General features: G+C 38.6%; 1 protein-coding gene across 7 annotated transcripts in view; it reads right to left on the reverse strand.

Moving 5' to 3' along the window:
* Positions 1 to 21,040, reverse strand: part of PCDH19 (protocadherin 19) — a 239,243-nt gene that overhangs the window by 211,628 nt on the left and 6,575 nt on the right. For 4 of the 7 annotated variants that reach the window (XM_040325032.1, XM_040325033.1, XM_040325031.1 and 1 more), the window contains 2 exons: positions 12,137 to 12,178; positions 7,450 to 7,777 (listed from right to left, as the gene is read on the reverse strand). In XM_040325032.1, the coding sequence (XP_040180966.1) occupies positions 7,450 to 7,777; positions 12,137 to 12,178 (370 nt within the window). The remainder of the gene's footprint in view (positions 1 to 7,449; positions 7,778 to 12,136; positions 12,179 to 21,040) is intronic. The other 3 variants (XM_040325036.1, XM_040325035.1, XM_040325034.1) reach the window with 1 other exon arrangement.

Genomic DNA, 21,040 nt, shown 5'->3' on the forward strand with positions numbered 1-21,040 from the left:
GCTGTGCCCATTATGAGGGGTTCCCACCATCCCTGTGCTAAGTCTTGGGTCTGTACTCATGTTGTGCCCATTATGAGTGTTTCCCACCATCCCTGTGCTGAGTTCCCAGGTTCTTTACTCATGCTGTGCCCATTATGAGAGGTTCCCACCATCCCTATGCTGAGTCTTGGGTCTGTACTCATGCTGTGCCCATTATGAGGGGTTCCCACTATCCCTGTGCTGAGTTACCCGGTCTGTACACCCGCTGTGCCCATTATGAGGAGTTCCCACGTCCCTGTGCTGAGTTCCCAGGTCTGTACACCCGCTGTGCCCATTATGAGGAGTTCCCACCATCCCTTGTGCTGAGTTCCTGGGTCTGTACACCCGCTGTGCCCATTATGAGGGTTTCCCACCATCCCTGTGCTGAGTTCCCCAGTCTGTACACCCGCTGTGCCCATTATGAGGGGTTCCCACCATCCCTGTGCTGAGTTCCCAGGTCTATACTCATGCTGTGCCCATTATAAGGGGTTCCCACCATCCCTGTGCTGAGTTCCCGGGTCCGTACACCCGCTGTGCCCATTATGAGGGGTTCCCACATCCATGTGCTGAGTTCCCTCGGGTCTGTACACCTGAGTAAAGCTGAACCCCTGGATTATATATATATATATATATATATATATATATATATATATATAGATACCATTAAGTATTTTGTATTATCTAAAAAAAACAGCTAGTATAAGTACCAAATTTATGTTTTTATAATAGCTTCCTGTCATCCCCCACAGAGCAGCCCTCAAGAGCTACTCGGTATCAGCAAATCAGTTATTGAATTAATCAGTGCTGTCAGTCTAACACTGGAGACATGCTTGCAGGAGGGTCCTCAACCAATACACTGCCTTTCTTTCACTGTGAAAACAATGTCATCCCCCAAGCTTAAATATGCAGCTCAGCAGAAGTGACTAAACAGAATCAACCATAGGCGTGCATTCAGGGAGTGCCCGGGTGTGCCCAGGCACACCCTAATTACCCCATGCGCATTAGAAAAGAAAACATCTCAGACAAATACAATGGCTGTAAAAAATTGATAAAAATAAAAACATTTTATGGATTTTGATAAATACATAAAAAATAAAAATATGGATTTTGATAAATACATAAAAAAAAATAAAAAAAAAATAGAGGCAGTAAAAAAAAAAAAAACAGAAAGGAAAACATGTCTTTGGTCTAATATCTTTTAACTGAAAGTCAAACCGCCTGCAGATAATTAATTTACACACATCAGATTGACTCATCTTTTCCTGCCAATTTGGTTTCTCGTTGTTTTAATTTTCGTAACAAGCTAATAATGGGATTTAAACTTCAAAAATAAGTCCCGTTGTGACCAATTTATACAATTAAATAAACCGCGTTACCGTCAAACGGGGGCCTGGCTCCGTACGAGGACGAACTTCGGCGGAGATGCAAGGGTATCATTCGATAAGGGTTTCGGGGGCGGCATCCGGCGCGTTACGATGCGGCGGGAAAAAAAATTGCACTGGTGTATTGGTAGCAATTTAAAGCAAGTAGAGGCATGGGACTCGTTATTATCTGGAAAGCTGCGCCGGAGAAAGCTCCAAAAACAGGGAAAAAAAAAAAGTAAATTGTTAAGGCTTAGCCTGTGATGCGGCGGCGGCGCACGCTGACAGGATCGCTAAGCATTGTCCCTTACAGACCGTATGATAGCCATTAGTATGAAATCATTACAGAGGACTTAACGGCCATATAATATATATATATTGTACATCCAGAGCGGAGATCGCACAACGAGTGGAAGGACAAGTATTTGGTGATAGAAGCCAATGAGGATCTCCTATACATGTTTCAGCCACTGCAAACTGAATGGGAGGGGTTAGGCAGTCTATAGGAGGAGGGGGTGTGGCAAAGGTCTTTTTCAGTAAAATGAGTGGACAGGAACAGTAATCTGCAAAAAGTCAATCAAATATCAGGAATAAAAACAGTGCAGATTTACTAATATATTATGTTCTATATTTCCTCTCCATCCCTCTCTTCGAGGTTCCCTGACTTTCCTTCCACCACTAACTCTTCTTCTTTCAGTGTAACCTTTTACACTTTTTAATCTCCCTCCCTCTTCCTCTTGCCCCCAACCTTCCCTTTCTCCTGCTCTTCTCCTTTTTCACTTCTCCCTCGTGTTTCCCTTCCGTTTTTCTCCTCTCCCTTTTCCTTTCTTCTCTTCCTCCCTTTTTTTCTCCTTGCCCTCCTCTTTCTTCCCTCCGTCCTTTTTCTCTGCAACTTTTTCTCCTCTTTCTCCTCTCCCTCCACTTTCTCCTTTTCCCTCCTCTCTTCACGCTCCATTCTTCCTCTCTACTCTCCTTTCCCTCCCCTCTCTCTTCTCCCTCTCTCCTCTCTTCCCTCTCTCTCTTCCTCTTCCCCTCTCTATTCTCCTTCTTTCATCTCTTCCCTTTATATTCCTCCTCTCTTTTCTCCCTTCTCCCTCTTTCATCTCCTTCTCTTTGCCCGCTCTCTTTCTCCTTGCCCTCCCCTATCCTCCCTCCACCCTTTTTCTCTTCTCTATTCTCCCTCTCTCATTTCCCTCTCTTCTCTCCTTTTCTTTTTTCTTTTCATTTCCTCTCTTTTCCATTTTTCTCGATACACCTTCTTTATTATTCTATTTGCTTCTATCAACTTCATCAGCCCCCTTTCTTATATCCACCCTCTCTTCTTCGCTCTCCTTTCTTCTTCGCCTATCCACCTCATTTATTTCTTCCCTTCATCACAACCCCCCCCCCCCCCAACCAAAGTTCCCTTTTCCTACTACTCTTTCTTTCTTACATTTCTTTTTCTTTTTTATTTATTTCTCTCTTTTTTTTTTCTTCTTTCTTTCTCTTTTTTCTTACTTTGGTTATATTTCTCTTTTTTTCTGTCTTTCTTTCTCTTCCTCCTTTCTTCCTCTCCTCTCTCTCCCATTCTCTCTCTCTCTTTCTTTCCTTCCTTTTCTTTCTCTTTCTTTCTTTCTTTTTTTTTCTCTCTCTTTATCTCCCTCTCTCTTTCTTTTTCTTTCTTTTTTTTTCTCCTTTCTTTTTCTTTCTCTTTCTTTCTTTCTTTCTTTCTTTCTTTCTTTCTTTCTTTCTTTCTTTCTTTTTCTTACTTTCAGTTTCTTTCTCGTTTTTTTGTCTTTCTTTCTCTCCTCTCTTCCATTCTCTCTCTCTCTTTCTTTCTTTCTCTCTTTCTTTTTGGTTATTTCTATCTCGCTTTCTTCTTCTTTTTTTCCTTTTTTCTTTCATTCTCTTTCTCTCTCTCTCTGTTTCTTTTTCTCTTTCATTTTTTCTTTCTTTCGCAGTTTTTCTTGCTTTTGTTTTCTTTCTCGTTTTTTTTTCTGTCTTTCTTTCTCTTTTTTCTTTCTTTCTCGCCTTCTCTCTTTCTTTCTTTTGCCTTCTCTTTTTTTCTTTCTTTCTTTCATTGGCCCTTTCTCTTTCTTTCTTTCTTTCTCCCTCTCTCTCTCTCAGATTACAACGTAACAAACCCCAGCACAGCGCACACCACACACACACACAGAGGGGAAGTGTGCCAAGCCCCCGGTAATAGAAATATGAATGTCTGGGCGGTGAGCTGACGCTTCCTAATCCTATCCATAACTCTGAGTGTGGAGATCGCGGTTCTCCTCTCCGCGGCATGACAGGCGGAATAATGGCGGATATTTTATGAATGGCGCCCCTTAACCAGCTATGTGTATATCACCTACAATGAGTTATTTGTTCCTCACCGCCAGGCCTGCAATTACCATTACCATTCCGGGATTGCGGCATTCGGGAATAATGTGTCTCTAATTACAAATGAGGTGTTTCTTTGTTTTGTCAATTCTGTAATTCCGCTCGTCTCGAAAAGACCAACAGACAGACGCGCAACGTTCAGAAATTGAGATATGAAGGCGCACCCCGTGCCGGTTAGGCCGGCTCCGGGTTCCAGCGTGGCGGATTGAGATGCGCTGATACCCAAATAGCGACCAGCTCCCGATGCTTGTGGCTCCTGGGGTGCCTTACAAGTCATGTCTATGTAAGAGACCGCGGTGGGCGTGTTTGGGAATACCCTCCATTACAAAAGGGTTCTCAGATATCCAAATTATAAAAAAAAAAAAAGGGAGTGAGATTGCTGGTGCACTGCAGCAATTTTTGCAAGAAATACAAAAAAAAAAAAAAAAAAAAATCCTTAAAAGTGGATCTCCCATCAGAGATATGTATCATGTTAGGTTCAGGCATGCTAAGTGGTTGTTATGAGTTACTGCACCTCTCATGTCGTGACTTTCACAGCCCTTCTCTAATAAACCGACTCCATCATCCAAAATACGATAATTCAAAGCGCGACCCGAAGCACGTTGCCGGGTGGTAAAGCAACGTCTAAATTGCTGTCAATTTTGTAACAGGGAACTCTTTAGTCATATTAAATGTGTGAAGGAAAGCTTGGCATGGCTGATAAAAAGGAAATTCACACATTGCACAAGAAACCTGAGCTGTGCCTGTAATTGGGGCGCGGGAGAACGCCCGCTCCTTACTGATCATAAGAGCCAATGGAGCGAAAGAATATTAGTGCCGATGATCGGGAAACAACGGGGTGGAGATGGGACAATTAAAGGTGAACTAGATCGAAATGTCAGCTATTTATCTATCTGCTTTCTCATTTATAAAGCCTTGCTGTTCCATATTTCCATAAGGGGATCCCATTTATAGGGTCTCCCTCCAGTCTCTCTAAATTGCTTCTTATTTTCTTTATCTTTATGTATTAAAAAAAAATGGCTATTATACTTTAATTATAAATAAAAACATGTTTAGAAAATAAAAATGCTGCTAGACATATATTTTGTTACATCAACATATGATATGATATGATATATATTTTTTCTTATCTATCTATCTATCTATCTCTACATATGTATATACCGGTATATATTTTGTTCTTCTTCTTTTTTTTTAAGTGTATATCATTTTATCTATCTATCTAGATATCTATCTCTACCTTTTGATATATAGATATAGATAGGTAGGTAGATAGAGAGATAAAAAAATATATATGCTATATGAGGCATATCCTATGTTAAGTATGGACGTCTTTCACGCGTCAGATTTTGAAAATTTTACGCCGTTTGCGTAAGTCGTTCGCGAATAGGGATTTGCGTAGAATGACGTTCAGGTCGTAAGCATTGGCTTGTTGCGGGTTAATTTCGAGCATACGCACAGGGGTACCATCACAGACGGCGCATGCGCCGTTCAGAAAAAACGTCATTTACGTCAGGTGAAGTAAAATTAACATAAAACACGCCCACATCTTTAACATTAGAATTCCGCGCCCTTACGCCGGCAGATTTACTCTACGCCGCCGTAACTTTAGAGGCAAGTGCTTTGTGAATAGAGCACTTGCCTCTCAAAGTTGCGGCGGCGTAGCGTTACTACGATACGCTACGCCGGACTAAAATTACGATCCGCTACGTGGATCTGGCCCATACTATCTATCTATCTATTTATTTATTTATATCTATAGATAGATAGATAGATAGATAGATAGATAGATAATACACTTTAAAAAAAAAGAAGAAGAAAAAGAGATAGAATGATATACACTTTAAAAAAAGAAGAACATATTATCTATCTATCTATCTATCCATATGTAAAAAATAGATAGATAGATAAAATGATATACACTTTAAAAAAAAGAAGAAGAAGAAGAAGAAAATAAATAAATAAATATATATATATGTGTGTATCTATCTATCTATCTATCTATCTATCTATCTATCTATCTATCTATCTATCTATCTATCTATCTATCTATATGTAGAGATAGATAGATGGATGGATAGATAAATAGATAGATAGATATACTGTATATATTTAGATCTATCTATCTATATCCATATGTAGAGATAGATATCTAGATAGATAGATAAAATGATATACACTTTAAAAAAAAAAACATATATATATATATATATATATATATATATATATATATATATATATATATATATATATATATATATATATATATATATATATATATATATATATATATATATATGTATATATATATATATATATATATATACATACATACACACATACAGATGGATAGATAGATAATACACTTTAAAAAAAAGAAGAAGAAAAAAGAAGAAGAAAACAAATAAATATATATATATATATATATATATATATATATATATATATATATATATATATATATATATATATTGAATTGTTTTTGTTTTTTTTCTATTTTTTTAATATTCCCCCTTCACCAACTGACTCTGTCTCTGCCCTAACACCTTCAGATGTGGGTTTTCAAATGCTCCATTTCACAAAAAGTAATAAAGGTTTCCAGATAAAATTACATGCAAACTATATAATTATTCCGCACGCTTTATTAAAAAATGCATCCCCACCCCGAAAACTAGGATTTCAACACTTCAGCTTATGATTCTATTTTCGCCACATGAAAAATATCGGATTTGCGTGGCGTTGACGTTTAAATAACCTGATGCAAACGGCGGTGATGTACACCAACATGCAGAAACCAATTAGCCCGTAATTAGCTTTCCCCAGCTGGATGCTGATTGGTTGCTCTGGGTTACTGTGTAACTATGGCGGTTTCCTGACCTACTACCAAAACTTGTATTTTGAAGGAGACCAGAGGAAATGTGTAATGCCTTGTACAGTCCGACTGACTTATTCCATTGGATATTTCGAAATGGTGTGTAGCCCCATCAGAGTTTTTTCATCGGATATTCCAATGAATTCCGTCGAAGTTTAGATATAGAACATTTTCTATTTTACTCGGTTGGTCAGAATTCCGATGGGATTTGGATGGGCAAAAGCCCGAGCATGTGTACAAGGCATAAGGCTTCCGTTACTCAAAGCAAGATTGCACGTAAAGCATTCTGACTTTACTCCGGCATACTGGCTGCATGCTTGTTGCAACTAAGTAACTCAGAAGTACTGAACAAAGTTGCGGCCAGGGAGGTAACTTTTTCAGAAGGGCAATCAATGGCAGCCTCTCAGCAATAGAGAAATTTACAGCTGGCTATCAAACAATAAAGCATGCTTACAAAAAAAGAAACATAAATCTTTGTTTCTTCACCTTCCGAATACAAATAGAATAAGTAACAATCCAACAAATCTTAAATCTTTGGCGTATGTACAAAATGCTTTCGAAATTCGACATTCAAATGTTTCTGAAACTTCCTTTTGTAAAATTCCAGTTTAAAATGCACCATCAAAAATCATAAAGAATAAATGCCAAATAAAAAGTTGACCAACCACGGGATTTCCTCAAGAGAAGGCCATTGCCTGCTGATCAAGCCTCCAAGAAAACGCACCAATCAGAATGCACGTTGCATTTTTTGGGGGGGTAAACAAAGCTGCAAACAACAACAACAACACGTAGCTAGTAGAAGAGAAGGTTATTGGTCAGCCTACTCACCTCCGGAAGGGGCATCCCATTGATGATGAGGTCGGGTTGTGGCGGGCTCTGGTTGGTGAAGGTGTGATGGTAGACGTGATTGGACCCTGCGTTCCTGGTGTTCTGGTTTTCCACGTTAAGGAAAGTGCTGTCCGTGCGGCGGCATCCGAGAGGAAGCGTCTGCTGGTGGTAGTCAAAATAATTTAGCGATGAGGTAAGGGAGGAGCAGCTCACCACATTCATCTTGTCTGTCTCCTCAACGTCGCGAGGCACCAGGCGGATGTCGTTCTTGCTGATCTTCTTCTTCTTGTTGGACTTCTTTTGGTGTCCGTAAGAGTATTCGGCTATCCTGCAAGACAACATTAATAAGGTGCAAAGACGTGCACAGTTTATAAAGGCCCAACATAAAATCGACAAAACAACAACTACAACCAAACACCAATGCAAAAAAATAAATAAAAAAATAAATAAAAAAAAGCAACAACACAATAACAAGGCAAAACTACAGAAAGAAAAAAAAAGTTTGATGCAACATAACATTCAATAAAAAATAAATAAAAAACAAAATGGATAACACAACTAATAAAGTGCAAAATTATGAAAAACTTTCCAAAGTAAATCAACAACATAAACTCTAACACGCAGACTGATTAATGGACGGACTGAAGTTTATCGGAGATATCTTGGATATTTTCGAAACCTCAACAATCAACCAAAACAAAAAAAGAAATACTATGGGGAAGTGTGATATTTCTGAGTTATAAGTGCCTTTTTTTCTTTTTCTTTACCACTAATTATGATGATTTTGAAGTGAACCCATTATTTTCTACATATTAATTGGAAGAACCAAGGGTTAATTGGTCTCTGAACAGTACAAAGCTACAAGAAATTCGCTCTTAAATTTGTTGACATGCAGTCTTGTTGAGGCGAAAGTTATGACATTAAATGTTTCGCATCTGTATTAATTATGATTTTTTTTTCATCTGCATGCAGAACATCCTATTTTCGCTTCCCACGTTCACTCCTTATATTATTCTGTGTTAATTGGCGTTTATTGTACACATTTAGAAACGGCATGCCGGGTTCTAATGAAGGGCTTATAGCAGACAAAGGTAACCTTCAACACTGGTTGAATTTCTAGAGTGGAACCAAAGCTCCATTTGGTGGCTAAATAACCTCTTTTGCCCCATACCCCAATTTTCATCTTCATACAGAACATTCGGTTTTGCCGACCACGTTGACTTTCTTATATTATTCTGTGTTAATTGGCATCTATTACACAATTAGATACTGTATGCTGGCTCTAATGAACCGTGTGTAACAGAGGCAGCCTTCAACTCAAATTTGGCAAATCATTTTGAGTAGAGTGATACTAAAGCTAAAGATTGGGCGGTTGCTACCTTTTGCCCCCGATCCCTCAGACTTCCTCTATATACAGCCTTCAACTCAAATTTGGCAAATCATTTTGAGTAGAGTGCTACCAAAGCTAAAGATTGGGTGGTTGCTACCTTTTGCCCCCGATCCTTCAGACTTCCTCTATATACAGCCTTCAACTCAAATTTGGCAAATCATTTTGAGTAGAGTGCTACCAAAGCTAAAGATTGGGTGGTTGCTACCTTTTGCCCCCGATCCCTCAAACTTCCTCTATATACAGAACATCCTATTTTTCTTTCCACCTTGACCTCTTAGAATTTTTTTTGTTAATTTATTGTACATGTTTAGAAACTTCCTGGATATAATGAAGAGGTTATGACAGACAAAGGCAACCTCCAAAAATGTGTCCAATAACCTGTATAGTTACACCAAAGCTCTGCATTGGGTGATTTCTACATTTTTGCCCCCGATCCCTCAAACTTCCTCTACATACAGAACATCCTTTCTACCTTTTTTTGTTAACTAGTGTTTATTGTACACATTTAGAAACTTGCTGGATATAATGAAGAGGTTATGACAGACAAAGGCAACCTCCAAAAATTTGGTCAAATTTGCCCAATAACCTGTATAGTGTTAAACCAAAGCTCTGCATTGGGTGGTTGATACGTTTTGTTAACCCCATCCCTCAAACTTCATCTTCATACAGAACATCCTATTTTGCTTTCCACCTTGAATTCCTATTTTTTTTGTTAACTGGTGTTTATTGTACATAGTTTGAAACTTTGGAGTAGAGTGATACCAAAGCTAAAGATTGGATGGTTTCTAAATTTTGCTCCCCAATCCCTCGAACTTCCTCTTCATACAGAAAATCCTATTTTGCTCTCCACCTTGTCTTCTTATATTTTTTTTATTGTTAACTAGTGTTTATTGTACATATTTAGAAACGTGCTGGATATAATGAAGAGCTTATGACAGACAAAGGCAACCTTTGAATCTTTGGTCGATTTCGACCAACAAATTGTATAGAGTTAAACCAAAGCTCTGCATTGGGTGGTTTTGCTCCCATTTCCTCAAATAATTTCTTCCCACGTTGACTCCTTATTTTATCCTATATGGAGGGGCTTATAACAGACAAAGGAGACCTTCAAATCTTTGGTTAAATTTGACTAATTTTTTTTGTAGAGTTAAACCAAAACATGATATATTTGCCACCGATCCCTCATATTTTCATCCATACAGAACATCCTATTCCGCTTCCCATTTTGACTTCCTATATTATTCTGTATGAAGGGGCTTATATCAGTTAAAGGCCACCTTTAACCTTTTGGTCAAATTTGACCAATAACCTGTGTAGAAAGCTAAACCAAAGCTCTGCCTTGAGTGTTTGATAAGTTTTGCCCCCAATCTCTCAAATTTCAGCTGCACACACAAGATCCTATTTTGCTTCCTACATTGACTACTTATTTTATTCTATATAGAGAGGTTTATATAACAGACAAATGAGACCTTCCACTCTTGGGTCAAATTTGGCCGATATCTTGTTTCGAGGTAAACCAAAGCTCTGCATCGGGTGGTTGATACATTTGCCCCAATCCCCTAATTTGTTTCTGCATACAGAACATTCTATTTTGTTCCCCAACGTTGACTCTTTATGTTGTTTTATCATGAAGGGCTTATAACAGATAAACACAACAGATAAAGGAGACCTTCAACTCTTTGGTTAAATTTAGCCAAGTTTTTTTGTAGAGCTAAACCAAAACTCTACATTGGGTGGTTGATATGTTTTTCCCCAATGCCCCATATTTCATCTACATACAGAATATCCTATTTTGCTTCCTACATTGACTACTTATACACCCCTCTATATAACAGACAAAGGAGACCTTCCACTCTTTGGTCAAATTTGGCCGATATCTTGTGTTGAGTTAAACCAGTGGTTCTCAACTCCGGTCCCACTTACAGGCCAGATTTTAAATATTACCATGATATCACCTGTATAACTGTATTTCAGTTTTTTTTTTAAACGTTTCTGTTATTTTGAAAACGTGACCTGTTAGTGGGTCCCGAGGACCGGAGTTGAGAACCACTGAGTTAAACCAAAGCTCTACATTGGGTGGTGGGTACACTTGCCCCAATCCCCAATTTGTATCTGCATACAGAACATTCTATTTCGTTTCCCCCACGTTGACTCCTTATGCTGTTTTATAATAAAGGGTTTATATCTCAGATAAAGGAGACCTTCAACTCTTTGGTCAAATTTGGCCAAATTTTTTTTGTACAGCTAAACCAAAAGTCTACATTGGGTGCTTGATATGTTTTGCCCCCAATGCTCCATATTTCATTTGCATACATAATATTATGTTTTGCTTCCCATGTTTAATCCTTACAGCATTATATATAAAGGTGCTTCTATCTTATAAAGGCAACCATCACATTTTTAGTTAAATTTGCACAAAAACTTTGTGGAGTTAAACCAAAGCTCTGTATTGAGTAGTTGGTGCATTTTTGTCCCTAGGTTTTCCCAAATCTCTACATTGGGTAGTTGATATGTTTTGCCCACAATCTCCCATATTTCATCTGCATACAGAACCTTCTATTTTGCTTGCCAGGTTGACTCCTTATATTACTCTATATAAAGGGGTTTAAATCTTATAACGGCGACAATCAACTCCTTAGTCAAATTTGGCCAACAACTTTGTAGAGATAAACCAAAGCTCCGCATTGAGTGGTTGATGCATTTTGCCCCCTAATTCCCCAAACTTCATTTCCACACAGAGAATCCTATTTAACGCCCCACGTTGACTTCTTATATTATTTTGTAATAAATTGTATTTATTGTACATGTATGGAAACTTTATGTTGGCTCTATTAAAGGGCTTAAAAGGAACAAAGGCAACCCTCAACTCTTTGGTTAAATTTGGCAAGTATCTTGTGAAGACTTAAACCAAAGCTCTGCAATGGGTGGTTAATATGTTTTGCCTCCAATCTGGTGCACTGTAGCTCCCAGAATGCTGTGTGGTACAAGTTCGGTAATCTTTCACCCACCATGGCCTACTATAATCGTATGTTCTCTTCAAATACCCAATTAGACCATCTTTGAACTTGATTTGGTGGTTAGGAAGAAACACAGGCAGGTATAGAATCTAAGCTTTTTAAGTAAAACCTATGGGTTCTTCTAAAGCTTCTGGGCAGAGTTTCCAAAAAAAAACAAAACCTTAAAGGATATCCAAACCCCACAACAAATATATAACACATTACTACATAGATTTGGTGGCTCTGTGAGTTTTCTTTTTTTTTTCAGACTAAATACATTTTTAGCAAGTACAAAAAATACCTGTTGATCTGGCCATAAATGCAAGTGTCCTTGTCCTGTGAGCTGAAAAGACAGGATAAATGGTAATTTCTTGTAAGCTACTAGTCCCATCAATTCACCATGTAATGGAGACGAACAATGGCAGACATGTTTGAAGTCCAATCTTTGAGATAACCATGGCTCCTTCTACAGACACCATGGGGAAGTGGGTGTAGACACAAAGGGGTGGGAGGTGTGAAATTAAGGAGCCCGAATAAAGAAAACTAATGCAACCACCTCGTCTATGATGCAATATATTATATTTTTATTTTTGGGGTTAGATACGCTTTTGAAGTTGTCTACTTGAAAGGGGGGGGGGCATCTTTTATTTCACAGGGTTTGATGGCCACATTCTACCTCACATAAGCCTGATAGATTGCTAACATATCTAAACAAATGATTTGGTACCCCTGTCAGCATTATTAAATGGACTGCATGCATATATATATATATATATATATATATATATATATATATATATATATATATACTGTATATTTGACCATACAATTGGCTACTTTAGGGTGTGGTAAGACCAATGTCTGGAATATATATATATATATATATATATAGAGAGAGAGAGAGAGAGATATATACACATATATATCTAAATATAGATATATAGATAAATATATATAGCTATCTATATATCTAGATATAGATATATAGATAGCTATATATACATAGATAGATAGATGGGTGTGGATCCTGAGGAAGCATAGAGACCGAAACGCGTTGATCATGCATCCCGTCATTATACTGTTCATGTGACAAATGTGGATATGGCTTGCAATGTTTCACCGCATCTCTATGTGACAGATGCTGATATGGCTGGCAATGTGGCACAGTGCTTATATTTTTGTTATAGTTTGTTTTAATCTTTGTAATAAAGAGCTTGGATATGGTAGAACCAAGGTCTGCAATATATATATATATATAATTTTTTTATATATATATATATATATATATATATATATATAAAACCACTGAGTATATCCAGATCTTGGTCCTACCGTTCTGTGGGCCACTTCTAAGGTGTGGTAGAAGCAATGTCTGGAATATATGAATAGGATATTTATATTTACTATATATATATATATATATATATATATATATATATATATATATATATATATTGATTTGAACATACAATGGACCACTTACAGGGTGTGGTAGACCCAATGTCTGAAAAATATAGGATTATATGTATACAAATTATATATATATATATATATATATATATATATATATATATATATATAAAACCATTGAGTATATCCAGTGGCCGATCCTACCATACAGTGGGCCAATTGAAGGGTGTGGTAGGACCAATGTCTGAAATCTAATAAATATATATATATATATATATATATATATATATATATATATATATATATATATATATATATCCACTTACAGGGTGTGGTAGACTCAATGTCTGAAAAATATAGGATTATATGTATACAAATTATATATATATATATATATATATATATATATATATATATAAAAACCACTGAGTATATCCAGTCGCTGATCCTACCATACAGTGGGCCACTTGAAGGGTGTGGTAGGAGCAATGTCTGAAGTATATATATATATATATATATATATATATATATATATATATATATATATATATATATATATAGATAGATAGATATACTGTAGATGGATTTGACCATACAGTGGGCCATTCGCAGGGTGTGGCAGGACCAACATCCGGTTTATACTCAGTGGTCCCCCAACTCTACAGCTTATTATCACCAACGAGTTGCAAAGCGGAGCATTTATAGACTTCTGTCGACTTGCAGAATAAAGAGTTTTCCAAAGCAACAGTTTAAGTATGACATGCTACCGAGCCATGATTGACAAGTGAAAATTAATCGATGACAGCTCCGTGTGGAATCGAAAAAAATAGAGCCCGCTTGCCTTTTTTTTTTTTACACGTTTCGTCTTTAAGTAAAAAAAAAAAAAAAAACACAATGGCAGGTTATTGGGAGACGTAACAAAGAACAAGCTCATCTCACCTGAGGCTTTTGCTTTTTTTTTTGTGCTTTTTCTTTTTCTTTTTTCTTTTTTTTTGCATTTTCTTTTTCTTTTTTTTTTTGCTTTTTCTTTTTCTTTTTTCTCTTTTTCTTTTGCTTTTTTTTTTTTTTGTTTTTTTTTTTTTTTTTTTTTTTTTTTTTTTTGATTCTTTGCTTTTTTTTTTTGTTTAGCATTCATGTTTAATGAGTTACTTTAGATGTAAACAAGAAAATAAAAAAAAAGTCTTAAAACACAAATTGCTTGCAAAGGGGAGAAAAAAAAAAAAAGACGACATTCTGTACAGAAAAAAAAAAAAAACAGTGGCGAGGAATAAGCTCCTATCTTGGAAAAGCCGTTCCCTCATTCCTTTAATAAGATGCTGTACATCCAACATACTCTACCATTACTCCAGATTAACTGCAGTGTAGCATCAGTACATTATAGCCGTATTACACATCGGGGGCACATTGTGCTCTATTTGTAGGTGAAATCCAGCTTGTATATGGGGATGCGAGCGTCATATAATTGCTATTTATACGTCTTGGGGGGGGGGGGGGGGGTTTTTTATTTTTTTTACTCCTATCTCTGCATATGCAGCGATGATTTCATACGTATTAAAAGTACAAATGAAAACAGATGCATTGCGCTTGAGATTAAACAGAATTGATCTCATTTACATGTATAATTAAGGACACATCATGTTTTTAATGCGGTAATGGCTTAACCCCCGCTCTGCCAGCTCCGTGGACCTGACGCTTCTTCCAAAGGCTTAATTTTTATTTGTAACATTTAAAATAATTTAGATACATTATGATGAAAGGGAAGGAGCACAACAGGTAAAAGGGGATGGGATTCAGGTATCGCTAGGCAAAAAAATAATAAATAAATAAAAAAAAGATATGTAGGCTGATGGATTTTACTGACAGATAGAAGGGGCGCGTTATCTTTACTGACTAGTTATAAGGCTCAGGAAGTCAAAAGGTGAATTAAGACAGGCAACAGGCTTGAGCCAAATTGTAGGGTCTGGATTTACTGACATCCTTTACTGACAACTAGTAATCACATTACAGATTTACTGACTGACTGATATATTTTTTTCAGCTGGTTGCTGGAGAATATTCAGCTAATATAATTTGTGGGGCTGTCGGAGTCTTACTGACGCAGTGTTTTTCCTTCTGATTCAATGGGCAACTGCAGAAAAGGTCCAAAGCAATTTTAATCAATTCTATTTCTATCGATCTATACCAGAGCTAAGTCCGTCCACCTCCCATGGGAAAGGGTTAATGTGGACATGGCATCCCAAGAACGTGTCCATACCAATTTTCGAAGCAATTTTTGTCAATTTTATTTCTATCGATCTATACCAGAGCTAAGTCCCTCCACCTGCCACCCCCCCTGCCCTCATCCCCATTAGGCTCAGTGCCTACGGGTGAGAAAGGGTTAATTTGGACATGGCATCCCAAGAACGTGTCCATAACAATTTTCGAAGCAATTTTTGACAATTTTATTTCTATCGATCTATACCAGAGCCAAGTCCCTCCACCTGCCACCCCCCCCCCCGCCCCCATCCCCATTAGGCTCAGTGCCTACAGGTGAGAAAGGGTTAATTTGGACATAGCATCCCTAGAACGTCTCCATAACAATTTTCGAAAGCAATTTTTGTCAATTTTATTTCTATTGATCTATACCAGGGCCAAGATTCCCCGATAAGGCTCAGTCCCTACAGGTGAGGAAGGGTTAATTTGGCATTCCCTAGAATGGGTCAATAATGATTTCAAAGCTATTTTATAATTTTTTATTTGTATTGATCTATAACAGAGCTAAGATGCCCCCCCCCCCCCCCTTTGTTAGGCTTTGCCCCTGCAGGTGGGGAAGTGTTAATGTGAACATGGCATCCCAAGAACGTCTCCATAACAATTTTCGAAGCAATTTTTGACAATTTTATTTCTATTGACCTATACCAGAGCCAAGTCCGTCCGCCCCCTCCCCGCCCTCATCCCCATTAGGCTCGGTACCTACAGATGAGAGGGTTAATTTGGACATGGCATCCCTAGAACGTGCCCATAACAATTTTGAAGCAATTTTTGTCAATTTTATTTCTATCAATCTATACCAGAGCTAAGTCCGGGCACCTCTCAAACCCCCCCCACCCCCACCCCTGCCCTCATCCCCATTAGGCTCAGTGACTGCAGGTGAGAAAGGGTTAATGTGGACATGGCATCCCAAGAATGTGTCCATAACAATTTTGAAGCAATTTTTGTCAATTTTATTTCTATCAATCTATACCAGAGCTAAGTCCGGGCACCTCTCAAACCCCCCCCACCCCCACCCCTGCCCTCATCCCCATTAGGCTCAGTGCCTACAGGTGGGAAAGGGTTAATGTGGACATGGCATCCCAAGAACGTCTCCATAACAATTTTCGAAGCAATTTTTGTCAATTTTATTTCTATTGACCTATACCAGAGCTAAGTCCGTCCACCCCCTCCCCGCCCCCATCCCCATTAGGCTCGGTACCTACAGATGAGAGGGTTAATTTGGACATGGCATCCCTAGAACGTGCCCATAACAATTTTCGTAAAGCAATTTTTGTCAATTTTATTTCTATTGATCTATACCAGAGCCAAGATTCCACCTTTCCCTGTTAAGGCTCAGTCCCTACGGGTGAGGAAGGGTTATTTTGGCATCCCTAGAATGGGTCCATAATGATTTCCAAAGCTATTTTATAATTTGTTATTTCTATTGATCTATAACAGAGCTAAGATGCCCCCCCTTTGTTAGGCTTTGCCCCTGCAGATGGGGAAGTGTTAATGTAGACATGGCATCCCAAGAACGTGTCCATAACAATTTTCGAAAGCAAATTTTGACAATTTTATTTCTATTGATCTATACCAGAGCCAAGATTCCCCCTTTCCCCGTTAAGGCTCAGCCCCTACAGGTGAGGAAGGGTTATTTTGGCATCCCTAGAATGGGTCCATAATGATTTCGAAGCTATTTTATCAATTTTTATTTCTATTGATCTATACCAAAGCTAAGATGCCCCCCCCCCCTTGTTAGGCTCTGCCCCTGCAGGTGATGAAGGGTTAATCTGGACATGTCAACCCTAGAATGGGACCATAAGCATTTCAAAGCAATCATCATCGATCCTGTTACATTCATCTATAACTGAGCCCTCTGTTAAGCTCAGTACAAGCAAGGGTTAGTCAAGACATGGCAACCCAAGAATAGGTCCATAAGGATCTTAAAGGCATCTTCATCAATTCTATCATATTTATCTAGCATGGAGACCCCCCAGTTAAACATACAGCCAAGGAAGGGTTCATCTGGACATGGCAGCCTCATTTTGTCATTTTTATTTCTATTGATCTATACCAGAGCTAAGATGCCCCCCTCTCCCCTTGTTAGGCTCTGTCCCTGCAGGTGGGGAAGAGTTAATCTGGACATAACAAATCTAGAATGGGTCCATAAGCATTTCAAAGCTATCCTCAATGATCCTGTTATATTCATCTATAACTGAGCCCTCTGTTAAGCTCAATCCTTGCAGTTAGGGATGGGTTACTCTGGATATGGCATCTTTTAGCAATCCTCATCAATCCCATTATATTCTTCTATACTGGGCCCCACTGTTAATCCCTTTCCCTGCCTGTAAGGACTGAGCTTATCTAGAGGCGGCAACCCTAAAAAGGGTCCAAAAGGATCTCAAATCCTATTATATTCATCTATAGTATACCATAGCCCCTTGTTAAGCTCAGTGCTTTCAGGCAGGGAAGGGTTTATCCAGAGGGGGCAACCCTAGAAAGGGTCCAAAAGGATCTCAAATGCCATTACATTCTTCTCTACCATAGCCCCTTGTTAAGCTCAGTTCTTACAGGCAGGGAACGTTTTATCTAGAGGTGGCAACCCTAGAAAGGGTTCAAAAGGATCTAAAATCCCATTATATATCTATAACATAGGCCCTTGTTAAGCTCATTGCTTTCAGGCAGGGAAGGGTTAATCTAAACATGGAAACCCTAGAATGCATCCATAAGGGTCTTAAAACCATTTTCATCAATTTCCATTATGCTCGTCTATAACTGAGCCCCCCTGTTAAACTTAGGGCTTACACTCAATCAAGGGTTAGTCAAGACATGGCAACCCATGAAGAGGTCCATAGGGATCTCAAAGCCCTCTTCATCAATTCTATTATATTTATCTAGCGTGGAGACCCCCCAGTTGAACATACAGCCAAGGAAGGGTTCATCTGGACATGGCAACCTTAGATTGGGTTCATAAGGATCTCAAACCCATCTTCACCAATCCCATTATGTTCATGTATAACTAAGGTTCCCAAAGTCACCATACAGACAAGGAAGGGTTCATCTGGACATGGCAACCTTAGATTGGGTCTATAAGGATCTCAAACCCATCTTCACCAATCCCGTTATGTTCATGTATAACTAAGGATCCCAAAGTCATCTTCATCAATCCCATTATGTCCATCTATTCCTGAGTCTCCCCCCCCCCCTCCCCTGTTAAGCTCAATGTTTACACTCAAGGAAGGATTAACCTAAACATGGCAACCAAAGAATGGGTCCATAAAAGATCTTGAAGCAATCTTCATTGATCCCATTATATTTATATGGAGCCCCCCCCCCCCAGTTAAACTTACAGCAATGGAAGGGTTGATCTGGACATGGCAACCCTAGATTGGGTTCATAAGGATCTCAAACACATTTTCACCAATCCCATTATGTCTAGAACTATATCTATAACTAAGCACCCCCCTCCCATCACCATTAAGCTCAATGTTTACACTCAAGGAAGGATTATTCCAAGCATGTCAACCCAAGAATAGGTCCATAAGTATCTTAATGCCATCTTCAGTGATTCCATTATATGTATCTATCATGGAAACCCCCCCAGTTAAACTTAGTCCTCACAGCTAAGGAGGGGTTAATCTGGACATGGCCACCCTAGAATGGGTTCATAAGGACCTTATACCCATCTTTATCAATCCCATTATGTTCATCTATAACTAAGCGCACGCCCCCCCCCCCCCTTAAGTTTCAGTCCTTACAATTAGGTTAGGATAAATCTGAACGTGACAACCCAGGAAGGGGTCCATAAGGATCTTAAAGCCATCTTGATCGATCCCTTTATATTTATCTATCATGGAGACCCCCCCCAGTTAAACTGAGTCCTCACAGCTAACTAGGGGTTATTCTGGACATGGTAACCCAAGAATGGGTCCATAAGGATCCTAAAGCCATCTTCATCAATTCTATTATATTTATCTATTATGGAGACCCCCAGTAAATCTTACAGCCAAGGAAGGCTTAACCCAAGAATGGATCCATAAAGATCTTAAAGCCATCTTCATTGATCCCATTATGTTAATCTATAACTGTGCCCCCCCTGTTAAGCTCATTGATTACAACTAAAATGGGTTACACTGGACATGGCAACCATAGAATGGGTTCATAAGGATCTTAAAGCCACCTTCATCAGTCCCTTTATATTTACAGTATCTATCACGGAGACCCCAAGTAAATCTTACAGCCAAGGAAGGCTTAATCCGAACATGTCAACCCAAGAATGGATCCATAGGGATCTTAAAGCCATCCTAATCGATCCCATTATGTATATCTATAACTGAGCCCCCCCCCCCTTTTAAGCTCATTGATTGATTACAACAAAAAGGGGTTAATCTGGACATGGCAACCCTAGAATGGGTTCATAAGGATCTTAAAGCCATCTTCATCAGTTCCTTTATATTTATCCCTCATGGAGATCCCAAGTAAATCTTACAGCCAAGGAAGGCTTAATCCGAACATGTCAACCCAAGAATGGATCCATAAGGATCTTAAAGCCATCCTCATGGATCCCATTATATTCATCTATAACTGAGCCCCCCATGTTAAGCTTAATGATTACAACCAAGGAAGGGTTAATCTGGACATTGCAACCCTAGAATGGGTCCATAAGGATCTTAAAACCAACTACATCGATCCATTATATTCATCTATAACTGAGCCCCCCTGTTAAACTCATTGATTACAACAAAAAGGGGTTAATCTGGACATGGCAACCCTAGAATGGGTTCATAAGGGGATATTAAAGCCATCTTCATCAGTTCCTTTATATTTATCTCTCATGGAGATCCCAAGGAAGGCTGAATCCGAACATGTCAACCCAAGAATGGATCCATAAGGATCTTAAAGCCATCCTCATCGATCCCATTATATTCATCTATAACTGAGCCCCCCCTGTTAAGCTTAATGATTACAACCAAGGAAGGGTTAATCTGGACATTGCAACCCTAGAATGGGTCCATAAGGATCTTAAAACCAACTACATCGATCCATTATATTCATCTATAACTGAGCCCCCCTGTTAAACTCATTGATTACAACAAAAAGGGGTTAATCTGGACATGGCAACCCTAGAATGGGTTCATAAGGGGATATTAAAGCCATCTTCATCAGTTCCTTTATATGTATCTCTCATGGAGATCCCAAGGAAGGCTGAATCCGAACATGTCAACCCAAGAATGGATCCATAAGGATCTTAAAGCCATCCTCATCGATCCATTATATTCATCTATAACTGAGCCCCCCTGTTAAACTCAATGATTATAGCTAAGGAGGGGGTTCATCTGGACACGAAAACCCTAGCATGGGTTCATAAGGATCTCAAAGCTCTCTTTATTGATCACCTTATATCATTTAAAACAGCTCCCCCCCCCCCTCCCCCGTTAGGCTCAGCGCTTGCTGCCAGGGAATGGGTTAATCTGGACGTGACATTTCTCCTGCGGAACGCCACTGCCGAAAAACTGACCTAAGTGACGGTAATAAATGAGGACCATGATCTGCAATTGGAAAT

Source organism: Rana temporaria, chromosome 9, assembly GCF_905171775.1.
Source record: "Rana temporaria chromosome 9, aRanTem1.1, whole genome shotgun sequence".
In the NCBI taxonomy this organism is placed as follows: domain Eukaryota; kingdom Metazoa; phylum Chordata; class Amphibia; order Anura; family Ranidae; genus Rana; species Rana temporaria.